We start from the raw sequence: 15600 nt of genomic DNA, 5'->3' as shown, positions 1-15600 counted from the left end.
CAACTTACCTGGCTGCTTCTTGCTCTGACTGAGGGCTGCTGGGAGCAGGGGGTGGGGCTTGTTGCATGTGCCCGCCCCCTGGGCTCTTTACTGCCGGAGCTCCGCTCCTGTGCACTCCTGCAGGAAATGACCCCTGAGCGTCTTAAAGAATATCTGCTTCATGACTTACATTTTTTCAATAAGTTGCTTCTCATCCAAAGCACTAGGAAGGTCTCTCTTGTTTCCAAGCACTAGAACCTTAAAAGGGAAAACATTGCATTTAATTGCATCTTGCCTCTTCCTTTGATCAAAGCAGCTTACATTGTATTTAAAGAGAACATTGATCAATTCCTTGCAAGCGTGAAAGTCAGAGAAAGGAATATTTAAATATTTCTTGTCTAAATATGGTGTAGCATCCTCTGGAAATTTTGCCACAGATCAAAGTAGGATAGTTATACATTAGTATGTAGAACATTTATGTACAACTCTCCCCTAATTTCCACATACACACACAACTGCCTTGATGTGGTTCATCTCTATTTAGCTACGGAGGAGGAGATCATTAGCTGCACAGTGCAAAAGCAGGCAAGGTTACAAGCCCAGCTGTTCCACACCCAGGCCACGCTATTATATGTAGAGCCGCATCTGGCTAAGTTTACTAGCCATCCTGAGCTGTGATTTTAAATGTTGGTTTTTATGTTTAAGGTATTTTGTGGGTTTTTATCTATGCTGTAGGCTGCTTGAACTCCAGAAGGAAGAAAGGCAGCTAATAAATATTCTAAATAAACACTGCCATGACCTTGTCATTCCAAGCACAAGCAAACAGTTTTAATTTCCTCTCTTTTGATATTTATTCACCAATGGCCAGAACAAGCCCTTCTGCTTCCCCCTCTGGAAGCAGAATGCTCGTTGTCTGCTTAAGAACTGACCTATGTAACACATCACAGGGTTGTTGTTTTTTAAAAAAAACAAACCCAACTTCTCACATTAGCAGCTTACACTTTGACACTCAAAGGGGCACATGTGCAACTAATGACTACGCAAAGCTGCATCTCTTTCTAAGTAGCAGCTTTCCTTATTTTTACAAACTTTCACCTTCGTTTGTTAGCCTCGTGTCTCATGTTCACATGGGAGTTCTACTACTCACAGGAATTCCTTGTAGCTGTGGTTTGTCTAGTAAATTGTGCAGCTCATTTCTAGAGGCTTCTATTTTCTCACGATCTGCAGCATCGACCATATACCTGTAAAAGGAATGAGTGTAGAAATCATGTACATAACCTGACAGTCCTGTCCAGGCCGAGCCAGAAAAAAACAACCCACATCCAACTACAAGGAGAGGCTAACTAAATGACATATCCTGTAACAGGCCTCAGCAAATTGCAAGCCCAGTATGAACTTAATCAGTAGTGACTAAGAATAATGGATAATAGCCTTGTCAAAATCCTGAAATAGGCAAGCAAGGGATCTTAATAGCACAGCAGCAGCTAGGCTACACTGCATTAACACTGGAAATTTACCACTGGAATGAAAGTCCAGAAGTCTTGTGTATTTTATATCACTTATAAACAGCAGTTTTGTCCCTAGGAAAACTGAGATTGCTGAACACAATGCCTTGGATCCATGGCAGAAGTCTCCTTCCAGTGAGAGAGAAGATGCATTGTCACCAATTCAACTGTCCCATAGCATCTGCTTCCTGGGAGCTGTTCCATAGCATCTGCTTCCTGGGAACAGCATTTCAGGGAACGCAATGGGATGCAGCAGGAAAGGGAAAACTAGACAACTGCATTTCTTTCACCAATTTCTTCCTGAACAGTTAGAGGAAGAATAGAATATAGCTGTATATTAAATATTTGTGGAGCACCAAAAAAACCAGACGCTGTACAACACAGCACAAAAAGCAGCCACAAAAGGCCTATACTTACACAATAGCATTAACTCCTCTGCAGTAGCGCTCCCACATGCTTCGGAAACGTGGCTGTCCTCCTATATCCCAGATCTTTTTAAAGATATGGGGGGGGGGGGGGGGAGAAGCTCCATTTAAAATTTGAGAGTCATAACAAAAGGAAGCTACATTGACTATGAAATCCAAAAATGATCTACTCCAAGAGTAACCCGTACCGAGCATCTGCTTCTTACTGTACAGAAAGCAAGACTTCCTTATCCAAAGATGCTGACATCTGTAACCTTCTCAAAGACCTGAACCCTGCGGATCATTTCCATCAACAGAACTATTCCCATCACCAGAGCACAATTTCTTCACCTCCCCTCCCCTGCTGCAGCCCCAAATGCCCCCTGAAATGCTGCTCCTGGGGGGGGAGCAGCATTTGGGGGGAGGTGATGGAATTGCACTACACTGACATAAACCCTGCCAAAGTGTTCCATGAGATCCAAGCCAACAGGCCCCTGACTTTGTCATTTAGTTAGCAGGAATACCTCTTCCTAAAGTTCATGTGCTGACCTGGATGAGTCACTCATTTTCTTTATGGAGTTTTACGTTCCAAGAACATACTGCTACATACACATACTACACCAATGGTGATGACAGCATATTTATACCCAACAAATTAGTGCCACTCCTGACAAGTGGCAAGGACTGAACAAATCTACTCTCTGCAGCCAACTTTAGGGAGGCAGAAAAGATACACCAGATGCTGTTCCTCTGCTACCTGGACACTCCTTCTCCATTAGTCAGAGGCCAGCATATGCTGCCCTAAGGTTTCTTTTCAAGTTGTTGCCTAATTTACACAGTATTTTAAAAGGGGCACATGATCCACTCTCTAGTCCTAATAAGCAGTTAGATATGCTATGTTCTCTGTAATTGTAGTAGGTAATAAAAATCATGGATGTGTGTAATGTGTAGCTGAATAAATTACATATGGACTAAAATAGGCGGGGTTAAGAGGGAAGAGTTCCTTTATTCCTTCTGACCTCAGCCCATTCTCATTTGCTAGGGCATTCCAAACAGTAATGTCAGCAGCTTAACAAATCTGCCTTTGCACTGAATTCTACAAACCTTTATTGTGACGTTACCCTTCGTAACTTTCCGCATGTTGAAGCCCACTGTAGGAATCATATCTTCACTGAACTGACCTGACTGAGAAGAAAACAGAAAATATGCTCATCAGCAGGACAACAGGCACAGGATCGCTCAAGCAGCTTAGCTGGATTTTTAAATACATATCTATGCCTACTGTTGTATTTTTGATGGTTGCAATGCTATACCACAGTTATTTAAAATGCAGAACAAGTAACAAAGACAATGTTTCTTCTTACAGTCAGAAGAAATTTGAATATAGAATACCAAGAAGTATTGTATGTGAGTCAATAAAAATCAAAGGTACTAAATGAGAGGAGTAATTGGCACATGCTGAGTCCCATGCAGATTCCTGTTGACTTTTAAGTCAAGAAGCAAGCGTGGAAATAGTTTCCACTCCCCAATATGACAGTGAAAGTCAAGCATGCCCCTCCCAAGGAGTCATAAGCTAACAAGCGTGTTAAGAAATTGCATTAGCCACCCAAGTCAGAAAAATGCCTCAGCTTTTTGAAACTGGGTACCAACCCAAACAGACGTAATCCCAAATAGCTGAGGTGACAAGATAATATCTGGAAGAACCTGAACAGCTTCACGTGGGAAGCTTTACGAGCATCACAAATTGCACAATTTCCAGATATCCAGGTTGACAGTCTGCTTCAAGACGTCTCTAGACCTAATAAACTGGGGGGATATTTCACAAGTTCTAAGGCTGCAATATAGTGTGCTATAGCATGAATCATGGACCACATTTCAACATTTTTTTCAGCAGAGGCGGAATTATTTTATTTATTACATCCCACTCTCCTCAAAAGTGGGCTCATACCATAGACTGTGTTCTGTTCTCCCTGACCCACAGTTACTGTAAAGAATCTCTTGCAGATTGGTGCTATGGAAGTAGTGCTATGGAAATGCAACCCCGTATCTACTGTTCTCCTGCAATATAATATGCCTATCCCACTGCAATATATTATGCCTACCCTATGAGACATCAAAATCTAGTGGCAAGGTACACAAGACTACAAGCCACCAACTCAATGGAGTACAAAGATGCTTCAAAGTAAGATTTCTTCATGCCAGTGCTATTAAACCAACAGAAAGTTGGACATGGGATAGACAGTCTAGCACTTGCATCATCAACTGCAAACACACATGGCAAATGCTCAAAATAACTACAGGAGAGTTCCATAGTGCAAACTTGGAAGATGGAAAGCAGAAGTTCCAACAGGCTAACTGCAAGTGATAGGCTTTACATATCAGGACCAAATGAAAATATATCTGAAAACCTGGCCAAGACGTGCAGCAGAACATCTACAGGGATCTTCAGTAAAGGCTACAGATGAGAGGGCCAGGCTTTCAGAAAGAATTACTAGCATATACTACAGGAATAATCCAACTTGCCCCAGGAGAGTTCAAAGAAGAATGGATGTAACATATTAAGCATGCTACCAAACTCTGATAAACCCAGTACTTCACAAATGTTCTGAAGGAGATAAAATTGGCAAAGGTTGTTCAATGTTACTGGGAAAATTAGTAGCTAATGGAACTGACAAACACAGACAAGCTTCCCACACTGCCATTCTTCAAAATTTATGATAGTTCATTTCAACAGAGGGGTTTTCTACCTTTTGCCAAGTTCACACACACACACACACACTTGCCAACATGAAGGTCTATTTGAAAGATGTATCCAGTCTAAGATACACTTTCAACTGGTGCCAAATTATCAATCTCCTTTGTTAAATTAAACTACCACTTGGCTCTCCTAACTCTACTTCTGAGACTGAAACAAGGCAGGGAAACACTAGGCAAAGTCTTACTCTAAGCTTTTTATTATCATTATTACCAGCAATGGAAATCTATTCCAGAAGTCCTAGGGGTAATAGCAGTTTTTTAGCCTATTTACCACTTTAGAGAAACAGGGCTGGCAAAACTTTAAATCGTTCACATTTATAGACTGAATCAGTTTCCATTTCCCAAATTTCCCTTGATTCCTGTTTTCCATTCCATCCCTCACTCCACTCTACACACACTCTGCTTGTCTGCTTGTCTTACTCAGTTCAACCACTGCGACAAAGAAACAGAACGTTCCTCATTTAACTCAGAGTCACTACAACTCAAGTCGTTCTGTCCACAGCAATCTGCAAGTCTCCATGCCATCATTCATGTCAGGAGGCAACACTAAGCATTCTGTCTTAGCTGTCGCTCAGCCCTCTTCAAAAAGCAGCTTCACGTAGAAAGTGTTCCAATAATCAATACAAAAGGTTAACACAGCATGTATGACTGAGCTCAAATTCCTGCCAGAGAACTGCTCACTGTTGGCTCACCAGCTAAATGAAGTACCTTAGGCCAACACAGCAACTTGAGAGTCAGTGAGAAGGCAAAATCCAGGAGAACCTCTAAGCCACATTTCTTGCCCTTCAGGGATAATGTAACCCCATTTTGGAAACATAAAACTGACAGTGTTCCGACTTTAGACTGGTCTTCCATAAACCTTGTTCTACTGTGGATTAGGCTTTAGCGTGTCGGCCCTCATCCAACCTATAACTCATCCAAGCCCAGGCATTCAGAGGCTGGGCTGCTCCTGGATGAGTTGACTATGTAAGAGAAGAAATTAGATCACTAATATGGCATGCGAGTGTGGAGCAGTCTGTCCCAGTGGTTGGCCAGAGATGTAGATGCATTAGTGGCAAGATGGAAATCTGCAGTACCCTAGAAGCCCAATATTGTCAGATCTCGGAAACTAAGCAGGGTCAGCCCTGGTCAGTATTTGAATGGTAGACCACCAAGGAATACCAGGGTCATAAGATGGAGACTGGCAATGGTAAACCACCTCTCAGTGTCTCTTGCTTTGAAACCCCATGGGGCTGCCATAAGTCAGCTGTGACATGACAGCAAGAAAAAGATGACGACCACCCTCTGTCACAGGGTAATGTGGAAGTCACTATGCTACCGTGTAATGCCAGCCTGCTGGCGAGCAGCAGGACCAGTGCCACATAGCAGCTCCAACTCCATTTTTTTCAGGTGATTCAGAAGGATCTGACTATTAGTCAAACTATTAGTCAAACCTCCAGAAAAATGAGCAGTCCTACTCCCTCTGCCCAACTTGAACGAAGGCTACCACAATGATGATTATATATGGATACAATCACCACTGTCCTCTTTAAAAGAGACCCAAGCTGCACTGCCTTACTCTGGAGCCACCATCACCTCAATAGATAGGGTTATACTAGAAGGAAAGCCTTTTACCTGCACAGTATACTACTTTACTACTGATATTGTAATTTCTTAGTTATTCAATAATGTTCCTAACAAATACATGGTAAAAAAGTAAAGGTTCCCTTGCTCGAAAGCCAGTCGAATCCGACTCTAGGGTTGCGGTGCTCATCTCCGTTTCAAAGCTGAAGAGCCAGCGCTGTCCAAAGACATTTCCGTGGTCATGTGGCCGGCATGACTAAACACCAAGGTGCACTTTTAAAACACTCTAGATCTGACCACAGCACAAATGGACCCTCATAAAAACAATGAGTCCAGTAAATAGGTCAGCATTTACTTTGTAACTGTTTGGCATGCATTGTAAACATATATAATTTTGTAGAAATTATATATAGACCTCTGAACAGGACACATAATTTGTCATTCTTCTCTTATATGCAGAGCCCTGAGACATACAGCTGTCACTGAGAACTCTGGGATATTATGCCTTCTTTCCAAGAATCTAGAACTATTAGGGTACATGCGTTTTCTGCAATGAACCTTAGGCAGAGAGATAACCTGTCCAAGGCTATGTGGTCATTTTCATAGATGAATAGGATTTCAGCTCAAGTCTGCTCACGTCCAACACTCTATCTAGAGGCTAAGTGAAGTGGATTCGCTTCTGGAAGTTCTATGGGTTGAAATAGGGGGGCCAAAAGGAAACTTAACACTGGGAGTTTGTTATCGCCCACCATATCAAAAGATAGAGGAGGATTATAAAATGATGAATGCCTTAAAGATAGCAGCTAGACAAAACCACTGTGTCATAATAGGTGATTTTAACTACCCACACATTGATTGGGTCAATATGTGTTCTAGTCGGGAAAAAGAGATTGAGTTTCTAGACACTCTAAATGACTGTGCTATGGAGCAGATGGTCACGAAACCTACCAGGGGAGAGGCGATCCTTGATTTGGTCCTAAGTAACACTCAAGACCTAGTGAGAGATGTAAAAGTGATTGCACCGCTTGGGAACAGTGATCATAATGTTGTTGAGTTCAACATTTGTACAAATAGAGAATTGGCCAAAAAGACTCACACAACCACTTTTAACTTTAAAAGGGGTAATTTCTCTGATATGAGGGGACACGTGGGGAGGAAACTGAAAGGAAAAGTAGAAAGGGTCAAAACAATTGGGGAAGCTTGGAAACTATTTAAAACTATGATCCTAGAAGCTCAAAAAAAATATATTTCACAGGTTAGGAAAGGCATAAACAGGTATAGGAAAAAGCCTGCATGGTTAACAAACAGAGTAATGGAAGCTGTAAAAAGTAAAAAGAATTCCTTTAAGCAGTGGAAAGCTAGTCACAGTGAGGCTGATAAAACGGAACACAGGCTATGGCAAATAAAATGCAAGTCTGAGGTCAGGCAGGCAAAAAGGGAATATGAGGAGCATATAGCAAAAAACGTAAAAACCAACAATAAAACTTTCTTCAAATACATTAGAAACAGGAAACCAGCCAGGGAGGCAGTGGGGCCCTTGGACGACCAAGGGGTAAAAGGAGTATTGAAGGATGATAGGGAAATGGCTGAGAAGCTAAATGCATTTTTTGCCTCCGTCTTCACTGTGGAAGATGAGAAGTGCTTGCCCACTCCAGAACCACTGATTTCAGGAGGGGTGTTGGAAGACCTGAGTCAGATTGAGGTGATGAGAGAGGAGGTCCTAAAACTGATAGACAACTTAAAAACTGAAAAATCACCAGGCCCAGATGGCATACATCCGAGAGTTCTGAAAGAACTCAAATGTGAACTTGTAGATCTCCTGACAAAGATATGTAATCTTTCCTTAAAATCTGCCTCCATTCCTGAGGATTGGAAGGTAGCTAATGTCACTCCCATCTTTAAAAAGGGTTCCAGAGGAGATCCGGGAAATTACAGGCCAGTCAGTCTGACGTCGATACCGGGTAAATTGGTGGAAACCATTATTAAGGAAAGAATTAGTAGGCACATAGATGAACAAAACCTATTGAGGCAGACTCAGCACGGTTTCTGTAAGGGAAGATCTTGTCTCACTAACCTGTTAGTGTTCTTTGAGGGGGTGAACAAACATGTGGACAAGGGGGATCCAATAGATATTATTTACCTTGACTTCCAGAAAGCTTTTGATAAAGTTCCTCATCAAAGGCTCCTAAGTAAGCTCAAAAATCATGGGATAGAAGGACAAGTCCTTTTATGGATCAAAAACTGGCTAGTTCATAGAAAACAGAGAGTGAGTGTAGGTGGGCAATTTTCTCAGTGGAGGGTGGTAAGCAGTGGGGTACCGCAGGGATCAGTACTTGGTCCACTGCTTTTTAACTTGTTCATTAATGATTTGGAGATGGGAGTAAGCAGTGAAGTGGCTAAATTTGCGGATGATACAAAGTTGTTCAGGGTGGTGAAAACCAGTGAGGATTGTGAGGCACTCCAAGGGGATCTGTCAAGGATGGGCGAGTGGGCGTCAACATGGCAAATGGGGTTCAATGTGGCCAAGTGCAAGGTGATGCACATTGGAGCCAAAAATCCTAAATATAAATACACATTGATGGGGTCTGAACTGGCAGAGACTGAGCAAGAGAGAGATCTTGGAGTTGTAGTGGATAACTCACTGAAAATGTCGAGACAGTGTGTGACTGCAATAAAGAAGGCCAATGCTATGCTGGGGATTATTAGGAAGGGTATTGAAAACAGATCAGCCAATATAATAATGCCCCTATATAAATCAATGGTGAGACCTCATTTGGAATACTGTGTGCAGTTCTGGTCACCACACCTTAAAAAGGATATTATAGCTTTGGAAAAAGTGCAGAAAAGGGCAACTCGAATGATAAAAGGGTTGGAACACTTTCCCTATGAGGAAAGGTTAAAGCGCTTAGGGCTCTTTAGCTTGGAGAAAAGACGACTGAGGGGTGACATGATCGAGGTTTATAAGATTATGCATGGGAAAGAGCAGGTAGAGAAAGAGGTACTTTTCTCCCTTTCTCACAATACAAGAACTCGTGGGCACTCCATGAAACTGCAGAGCGGTCGGGTTAGAACGGATAAAAGGAAGTACTTCTTCACCCAAAGAGTGATTAACACATGGAATTCATTGCCACAGGAAGTGGTGGTGGCTACAAGCATGGACGGCTTCAAAAGGGAATTAGATAAGCATATGGAGCAGAGGTCCATCCGCGGATATTAGCCACAAGGTATAGATAGGGGCTCTGGGGCAAGTGATGCTCTGTCTTCTTGGTGCTTGGGGGGGTCAACAGTGTCCTGGCCCCACTGCTGGACCTCCTGATGGCACTGGTATTTCTAGCCACTGTGTGACACAGAGTGTTGGACTGGATGGGCCTTTGGCCTGATCCAACATTGGCGTCTCTTGTGTTCTTATGTTCTTATCTACTATAACATTGTTCACAGTATACCTACCTAGAGAAGCCAGTTTGGTGTAGTGGTTAAATGTATGGACTCTAATCTGGGAGAACCAGGTTTGATTCCCCACTCTTTTACTTACACCTGGATGACCTTGGGCAAGCCATAGTTCTGGCACAGCTGTTCTTGAAAAAGAGCAGTTTCCGTTAGAGCTCTCTCAGGCCCACCTACCTCACAGGGTGTCTGTTGTTGGGAGGGGAAGGGAAGGGAAAGGAGTTTGTAAGCCGCTCTGAGACTCCTTTGAGTAGTGAAGGGCAGGGTATAAATCCAATATCTTCTCCTCTTCTTTTAGAGAATAAAAATTTATATAAAACAAATGCAATGAAGGATGTTTCCATATTGGTTGTTTAGCTTGGAATTGTCAGGATTCATTTACTTAGCTTACACAGAATCTAGAAGATGTCACTGTAAACCTATGACATTCTTGTGTTTTCCCTGTTAGCCTCCATAAACCAGACTTGATTTGTGGCTATTAATGTAAAACACAAATTCAGTTATCCAGTGTGGACAGCCAAAAGTGATAACTCAGTTTTCTGGAGGTACTGTCCCAAGACATTCTTCCTTTCCTTATGTTCCCACTTTCATTACTTCCTGTTCTTTACTGTGGAGCAATCAATTGATAAGTATCAGTTCTCTTCATATTGTTTCATTATAGCATTATACTACTACTACAAGATAAGGGGACTGAGAACAGGAAATTAGGCAGTAAGCCAAAGTGAAGAAAAGGAAAATTGCAGAGAAACAAAATGTTTGAGAACAGGGTTTCTTTGTAATTTAAACCTATGGCAGGATTTTGCCTTTAGGGATGGGAATTACTGGGGGGGGGGGTTGTGTTCTGGACGGGGAGGAGAACACAGTGTTATATTAAGTGCTGTGTGGATTGCGTGCTTCCATTCTGCTTCCAGCTACCACCATCATATGGATGAGCCACAAAAGTGCCAGCAGACAAAACATAAACTGCAATCGAGTTTCTGCAAATTGTCTGGTTGACAGTTAAGGATTACTGTATTCTAGCACATGACCCAACATAAGGGTAAAGCTCTTATCCAGTACTGGAAGAAGACATCCGCAAAGAGTTACCGAGCATTCTAATTTCCCACACTGATAGCTGTCGCATTGCCAGAAGAGCAGTTCTATTGCTCAACTCACTATTTTGCAACAGCAGCTACGGTATATAAACTCTTGCAACAGATACTTATTCCCAACACCCTCCATTGAAGTTCTAACATTAACACGTTCTGAAGCTTGTCTGAGCAGTGCAAGAGGTGCTTAGATGTTAACCTTCACATCATCTCTGGGGAGGTAGCATATACATTTTCTAGATAAAATAAACTATGGATTATGTATTGCCCCTAGATTGTTGACCTCAAGATCAGAAGAAAGTCACCTCACAGTGCATTCAATTAGATCAGAGCTAACTTTGCCCACAGCAGCATGTAAAATGAAACCCTGGCAGGTCAATTCACCAGATTGGTTAACACTGGAGTGACCACTGTTGGGGTGACAGCATCGCCTGGCAATCTGCTTTACACATGAGGTCCCACACACACACACTCCGAAAAGCTAATCCATTAAGTTAGGTTTCCCTCCTCGGCCTGCAGTTTTATTTGCTTGACATGATCTTATCTTACACTTTTTCACCTGTAGTGTAGTCATATTTGCAGTCATGCACCTGAAATAACTATTTATTGTTTTAGAAGAGAAAGAAGAGAAGATGATACTGGATTTATACCCCGACGTTCAATAAAAAGTCTCAGAGCAGTTTACACTCTCCTTTCCTTTCCCCTCCCCACAACAGACACCCTGTGAAGTAGTTGGAGCTAAGAGAGTTCTTTTGAGAACTGCTCAAGAGAACAGCTCTGAGAGAACTTGTGGATGACCCAAGGTCCATGCCAACAACTGCATGTGGAAGAGTGGGGAATCAAACCCAGTTCTCCCAGATTAGAGTCTGCGCTCTTAACCACTGCACCAAACTGGCTCTTAGATCAAGTTTGGAAGCAAGGCAGGCAATGAAATCAGTGAAAAAGCATATCCTTAGCATGTGACTAGTCACAAGAATGATTCAACATATTACACACAAAACTGCAACATATTACAATGCAAACAGCCACCTCCTTGTCAGACTACATTTTAGTTGGTTGTACAAGCTACTGAGTTGAAGCCTCACTGTCAGTATATGTTGCCATTGCCACCCAATCCTGGTTTCACTATTCACCTGTCTGAATCCACCCACAGCCTTACACATACCACCTTGCCCGTGGACAGATACAATTTGAGATTACGATGTAAAGTGAAATAGAATTACAAGATGTGTACTTGCAGAGATCGGACCTCTCTGAAGGTTCAAACACCTCCCTCAGTTGTAAGAAGCAGCTTACTACAAACCCTAGAAGGACTGGTTTCAATTGGCCCTTCACTTGGGAATTTGTCAGTGTGCCCATGCCTTCTGAGGTGAAGATTCTTGTGCTTCCAGCTTACAAACATGGCTGCTGATAAACATCTACTTACAGTGTCACAGTGACACTGGCAAGTCGTGCCTGCTGAATGACTGAGGCATAAACACACCAGTGTTTGTTTTCAACAGTCATGAGAGATCTATCAAGAACATCTTGCACTTCAGAGAAGACGAGATGGACATAAATCCTCTTCTGAACTGAAAACTGAAGTGCAGCATTCTAAGACTGAGCCTTCAAATTGTTGAGGTCTCAGATATTGGTTAAAAATGTGCTGTATTATGGAGGCTCCTGGCTGGCTGGCATATAGTACTGATAAAAGATACTAAACTGTATTTTAAGACATTGCATGGAGTTAATATTGTTGTCCCAAGGCTGAGAACATGACCTCTGAATATGTACCTCCCAACCATCTCAGATACAAGACTGAGGCAAAACACAGCATGGAAGTCGTTGACAAACTCTGACAGTTCCAAGCAATTCCAAGCAATACCACCATGTTCAGTGAAATTGTAGAGCCTGCATAATGGCAGTTCACATGTTATATTACCTTTAATTCCTTTTCCATTTCAATGGAACAGATTTAGCTGTACAACAAGTGTTGTTTCCATGTTATAAGATAACCAAGGTATACCAGAAAAGTGTAAGAGTCCAGTAGCACCTTAAGGACTAACAACATTTGTGGTAGGGTATGAGCATTGATGAGTGAAGTGAGCAGTGACTCACAAAAGCTCATGCCCTACCACAAATTTTATTTGTCTTTAAGGTGCTACTCCTTTCTAATGCTACAGACAAACACAGCTACCCATCTTGATCTGTCTCCAAGGTATAACAGACTCAGTGATTACTTTGATACTCCTATATTTGCTTGTTTAAGAATTATATTGCTACTTGCAAGAATCAACTAATGGCAACTAATACTTCTCAAGGCTCTGTCTTTTCCCTTCCATAACTGCCCATCACATTAATTTTGCCATCTTGACAGCATTTTAGATTTTACCTAACCTTTCCTAATTATGAGCTTGACAGTCATCATTTGGAGACAACCAAGATTTTAACTACAATCAAAAGTGCACATTAAAATCTGACATTCCCCTGTTCACCAACAAAAACTTTTACAGACTGAACTAGATTGAGTAAGTCACTCAACGGCATAGACTGCTTCCTCACTCATTTCCATCAGTATACCCTTCAGGCTTATCTAAATAAAAACAACATTTAGATTCATGGCTATAATTTCTTTTGCCAATATTTATCCTGAACATTTCTATAAGTGTGGGGATCCAAGGAGTTCACGTCTGCTTAAGCCTCCTTGTTCCCCTCTGTGGTTTCCGTCAAAGCTCCAGGACCAGCAAAGGCCTCAGATGCAGAGGGGGGAGGGGGTTAACCTCAGCTTGTTCCTCCTCTTCCCTTCCCAAGTCTCTGCTCCACAGCCTAGAGAAGGCCTGCCACTTCACTCCTAATATGGCCCAGGCTTAGTCACACACATACACTCAATGATTTCCCATGCCTCTTCCCCATTTGCCTGAGAGCTTCTCCAGACTGGAGCAGCTGCAGCAGGAAGCCCCTTAAAAGGGCCACTCATTGATGCCAAGGAGCTATGCATTGCCATCACACAGCCACAGGAATGGTTGGGCAGCCTGAAAGTCATGTCTGCAGTAACAGCCACCTACCGCAGCCCATGTAAGCTCAGAATAAAGTCTAGTCTTAGACAAGAATATGCTTAAAAAGTAATACTGAGGCAACAGTTCTGCCCATGACATTTACAAGTATGTAACTGAGAAGAATCAAATACATAAAATAGAGAATGGGAGGGGGGACAGTTGATAGCTCCTTAAAGAGGCCACTTGGTGACATATATGAGCTTAGCCACGCTGGCTCTCTTGCCGCTGGCAGGGCCATCGGAGCGGTTGGCAGTCCAAAGGTTGGAGGGCCAGGACAATGGCCACCTCTAGTTCTAGACGATAAGCGTCACTAACCCTATATAGTGTACAATACCCCAATTGTAGTCTTTGGAAATCCTACTGTAAGCAAGAGGAGTTCCAGAGATAGGTCTTAAGCTACACAAAAGACACTTTTAGCATTTTGGCTATAACCATGAGGGCTACAGAACCATATAAAGATGGGATTTGGGCAACAGCCCAAGATGAGACAGAAGTGCTTCAAGAGCAGCTTCTTGTCTACTCTTATTGTGCCGTATGATAATTTTATTAAAACCAACCTTTCCAGAAAAGTCTGCAGAATGAAAGTTTATATTTATTGCATAACAAGTGAAGCACTGAACAAGCAGGGGTAGACTTCAATCCCAAGTGCCTACGTTTCCAGCACATGTGAAAGTTGTCAGTTTCAATTAGACTCAAGCATATCTGCACTTCAGAGAACAAGGAGTGCTGAAAAGCATAATATTTAGCATGTAGGCAGGAATGGAGCATAACTCTCTACAGTTCAAGGAGTTAAGGGAGGAAGCACCAAAGAAGGGGACTGGGGAGAAAGCAAACAGGAGTCTGGCTCACAGGCTAGCAGCACCTAAACGAGATTTGGCTGAATCGGCTTCTCCTCTGTAGGTACTTCTGGCCTGGGTGTGCCCAGAAGCATGAGGCCTTGGGTACAAGCCCAAGGGCTCTTATCCTTCAGCTTTTAGCCTGATGGTTTGATTCTTAAGCTGGGTGCCAAACTTGGAAAAGATACTCAGAAGCCTTCCCCTCCTCGTGTTATATTGTTTTCAGTATTGTAGGCTGCTTTGACCTCTCCCCCCCCCCCCGAGATTTAGAAAAGTGAGGCATAAGTAAAGATATCAGATTTATTTATGTCCCCACCACCTACACCACAGACAAGCAGGAGGGTAGTACAGCATGGAGGCTTTCCTTCCATGCTGGATATATAAGGTGGGACCGATCACTTATATTAATGGAGAATTTCTGCACACACTTCTTCCCATTTGCCTGATACGACTACAGTTCCAAGCAATCACTGCAGAGCGTGACTTAGAGGCCAGTTACAACATGTTCAAGTTAGAAATTGAAGAAGAAGAAGAAGTCAGATTTATACCTCACTTTTCTCTACCTTAAGGAGTCTCAAAACGGCTTACAATCTCCTTCCCTTCTCTCCCCACAACAGGCACCTTGTGAGATAGATGCAGCTGAGACAGTTCAGAGAGATGACTGGCCCAAGGTCACCCAGCAGGCTTCATGTGAAGGAGGAGTGGGGAATCAAACCTGGTTCTCCAGAATAGAATCCGCCACTCTTAACCACTACAACACACTTGCAAGATTCTGGCAACTAGAAAAGGATTTGAAATTTATGTACAATATACGGGGGGGGGGACTGTTATTTATCATTAAATGTGTCTTCCCCCACAGCCAAAGGATTTCCAAGTGAGACTGAAGCACGAGGACACGCTGTAATGACCAAACCACCTCTGCAGGAAAGAAACTGTCAACTACTCCTTCAAGAATCTCTATTAAAACCTATCCCAGGAGGTTAGCAGAC

The 15600-nt window shown here is 42.6% G+C and overlaps 1 protein-coding gene across 1 annotated transcript in view; it reads right to left on the bottom strand.

Moving 5' to 3' along the window:
• ARL8B (ADP ribosylation factor like GTPase 8B) overlaps window positions 1–15600 on the bottom strand; it is a 32888-nt gene that overhangs the window by 5656 nt on the left and 11632 nt on the right. The window contains exons 2-5 of the mRNA XM_015409579.1: window positions 2993–3073; window positions 1902–1975; window positions 1127–1220; window positions 170–237 (exon numbers count right to left, since the gene is read on the bottom strand). Coding sequence (XP_015265065.1) covers window positions 170–237; window positions 1127–1220; window positions 1902–1975; window positions 2993–3073 — 317 coding nt within the window. The remainder of the gene's footprint in view (window positions 1–169; window positions 238–1126; window positions 1221–1901; window positions 1976–2992; window positions 3074–15600) is intronic.

This window comes from Gekko japonicus, unplaced genomic scaffold, assembly GCF_001447785.1.
Source record: "Gekko japonicus isolate JY-2015 unplaced genomic scaffold, Gekko_japonicus_V1.1 scaffold1960, whole genome shotgun sequence".
Taxonomy (NCBI): Eukaryota; Metazoa; Chordata; class Lepidosauria; order Squamata; family Gekkonidae; genus Gekko; species Gekko japonicus.
Note: the sequence above shows the minus strand (reverse complement) of the source record. Positions and strands in the feature narration are given on the sequence as shown.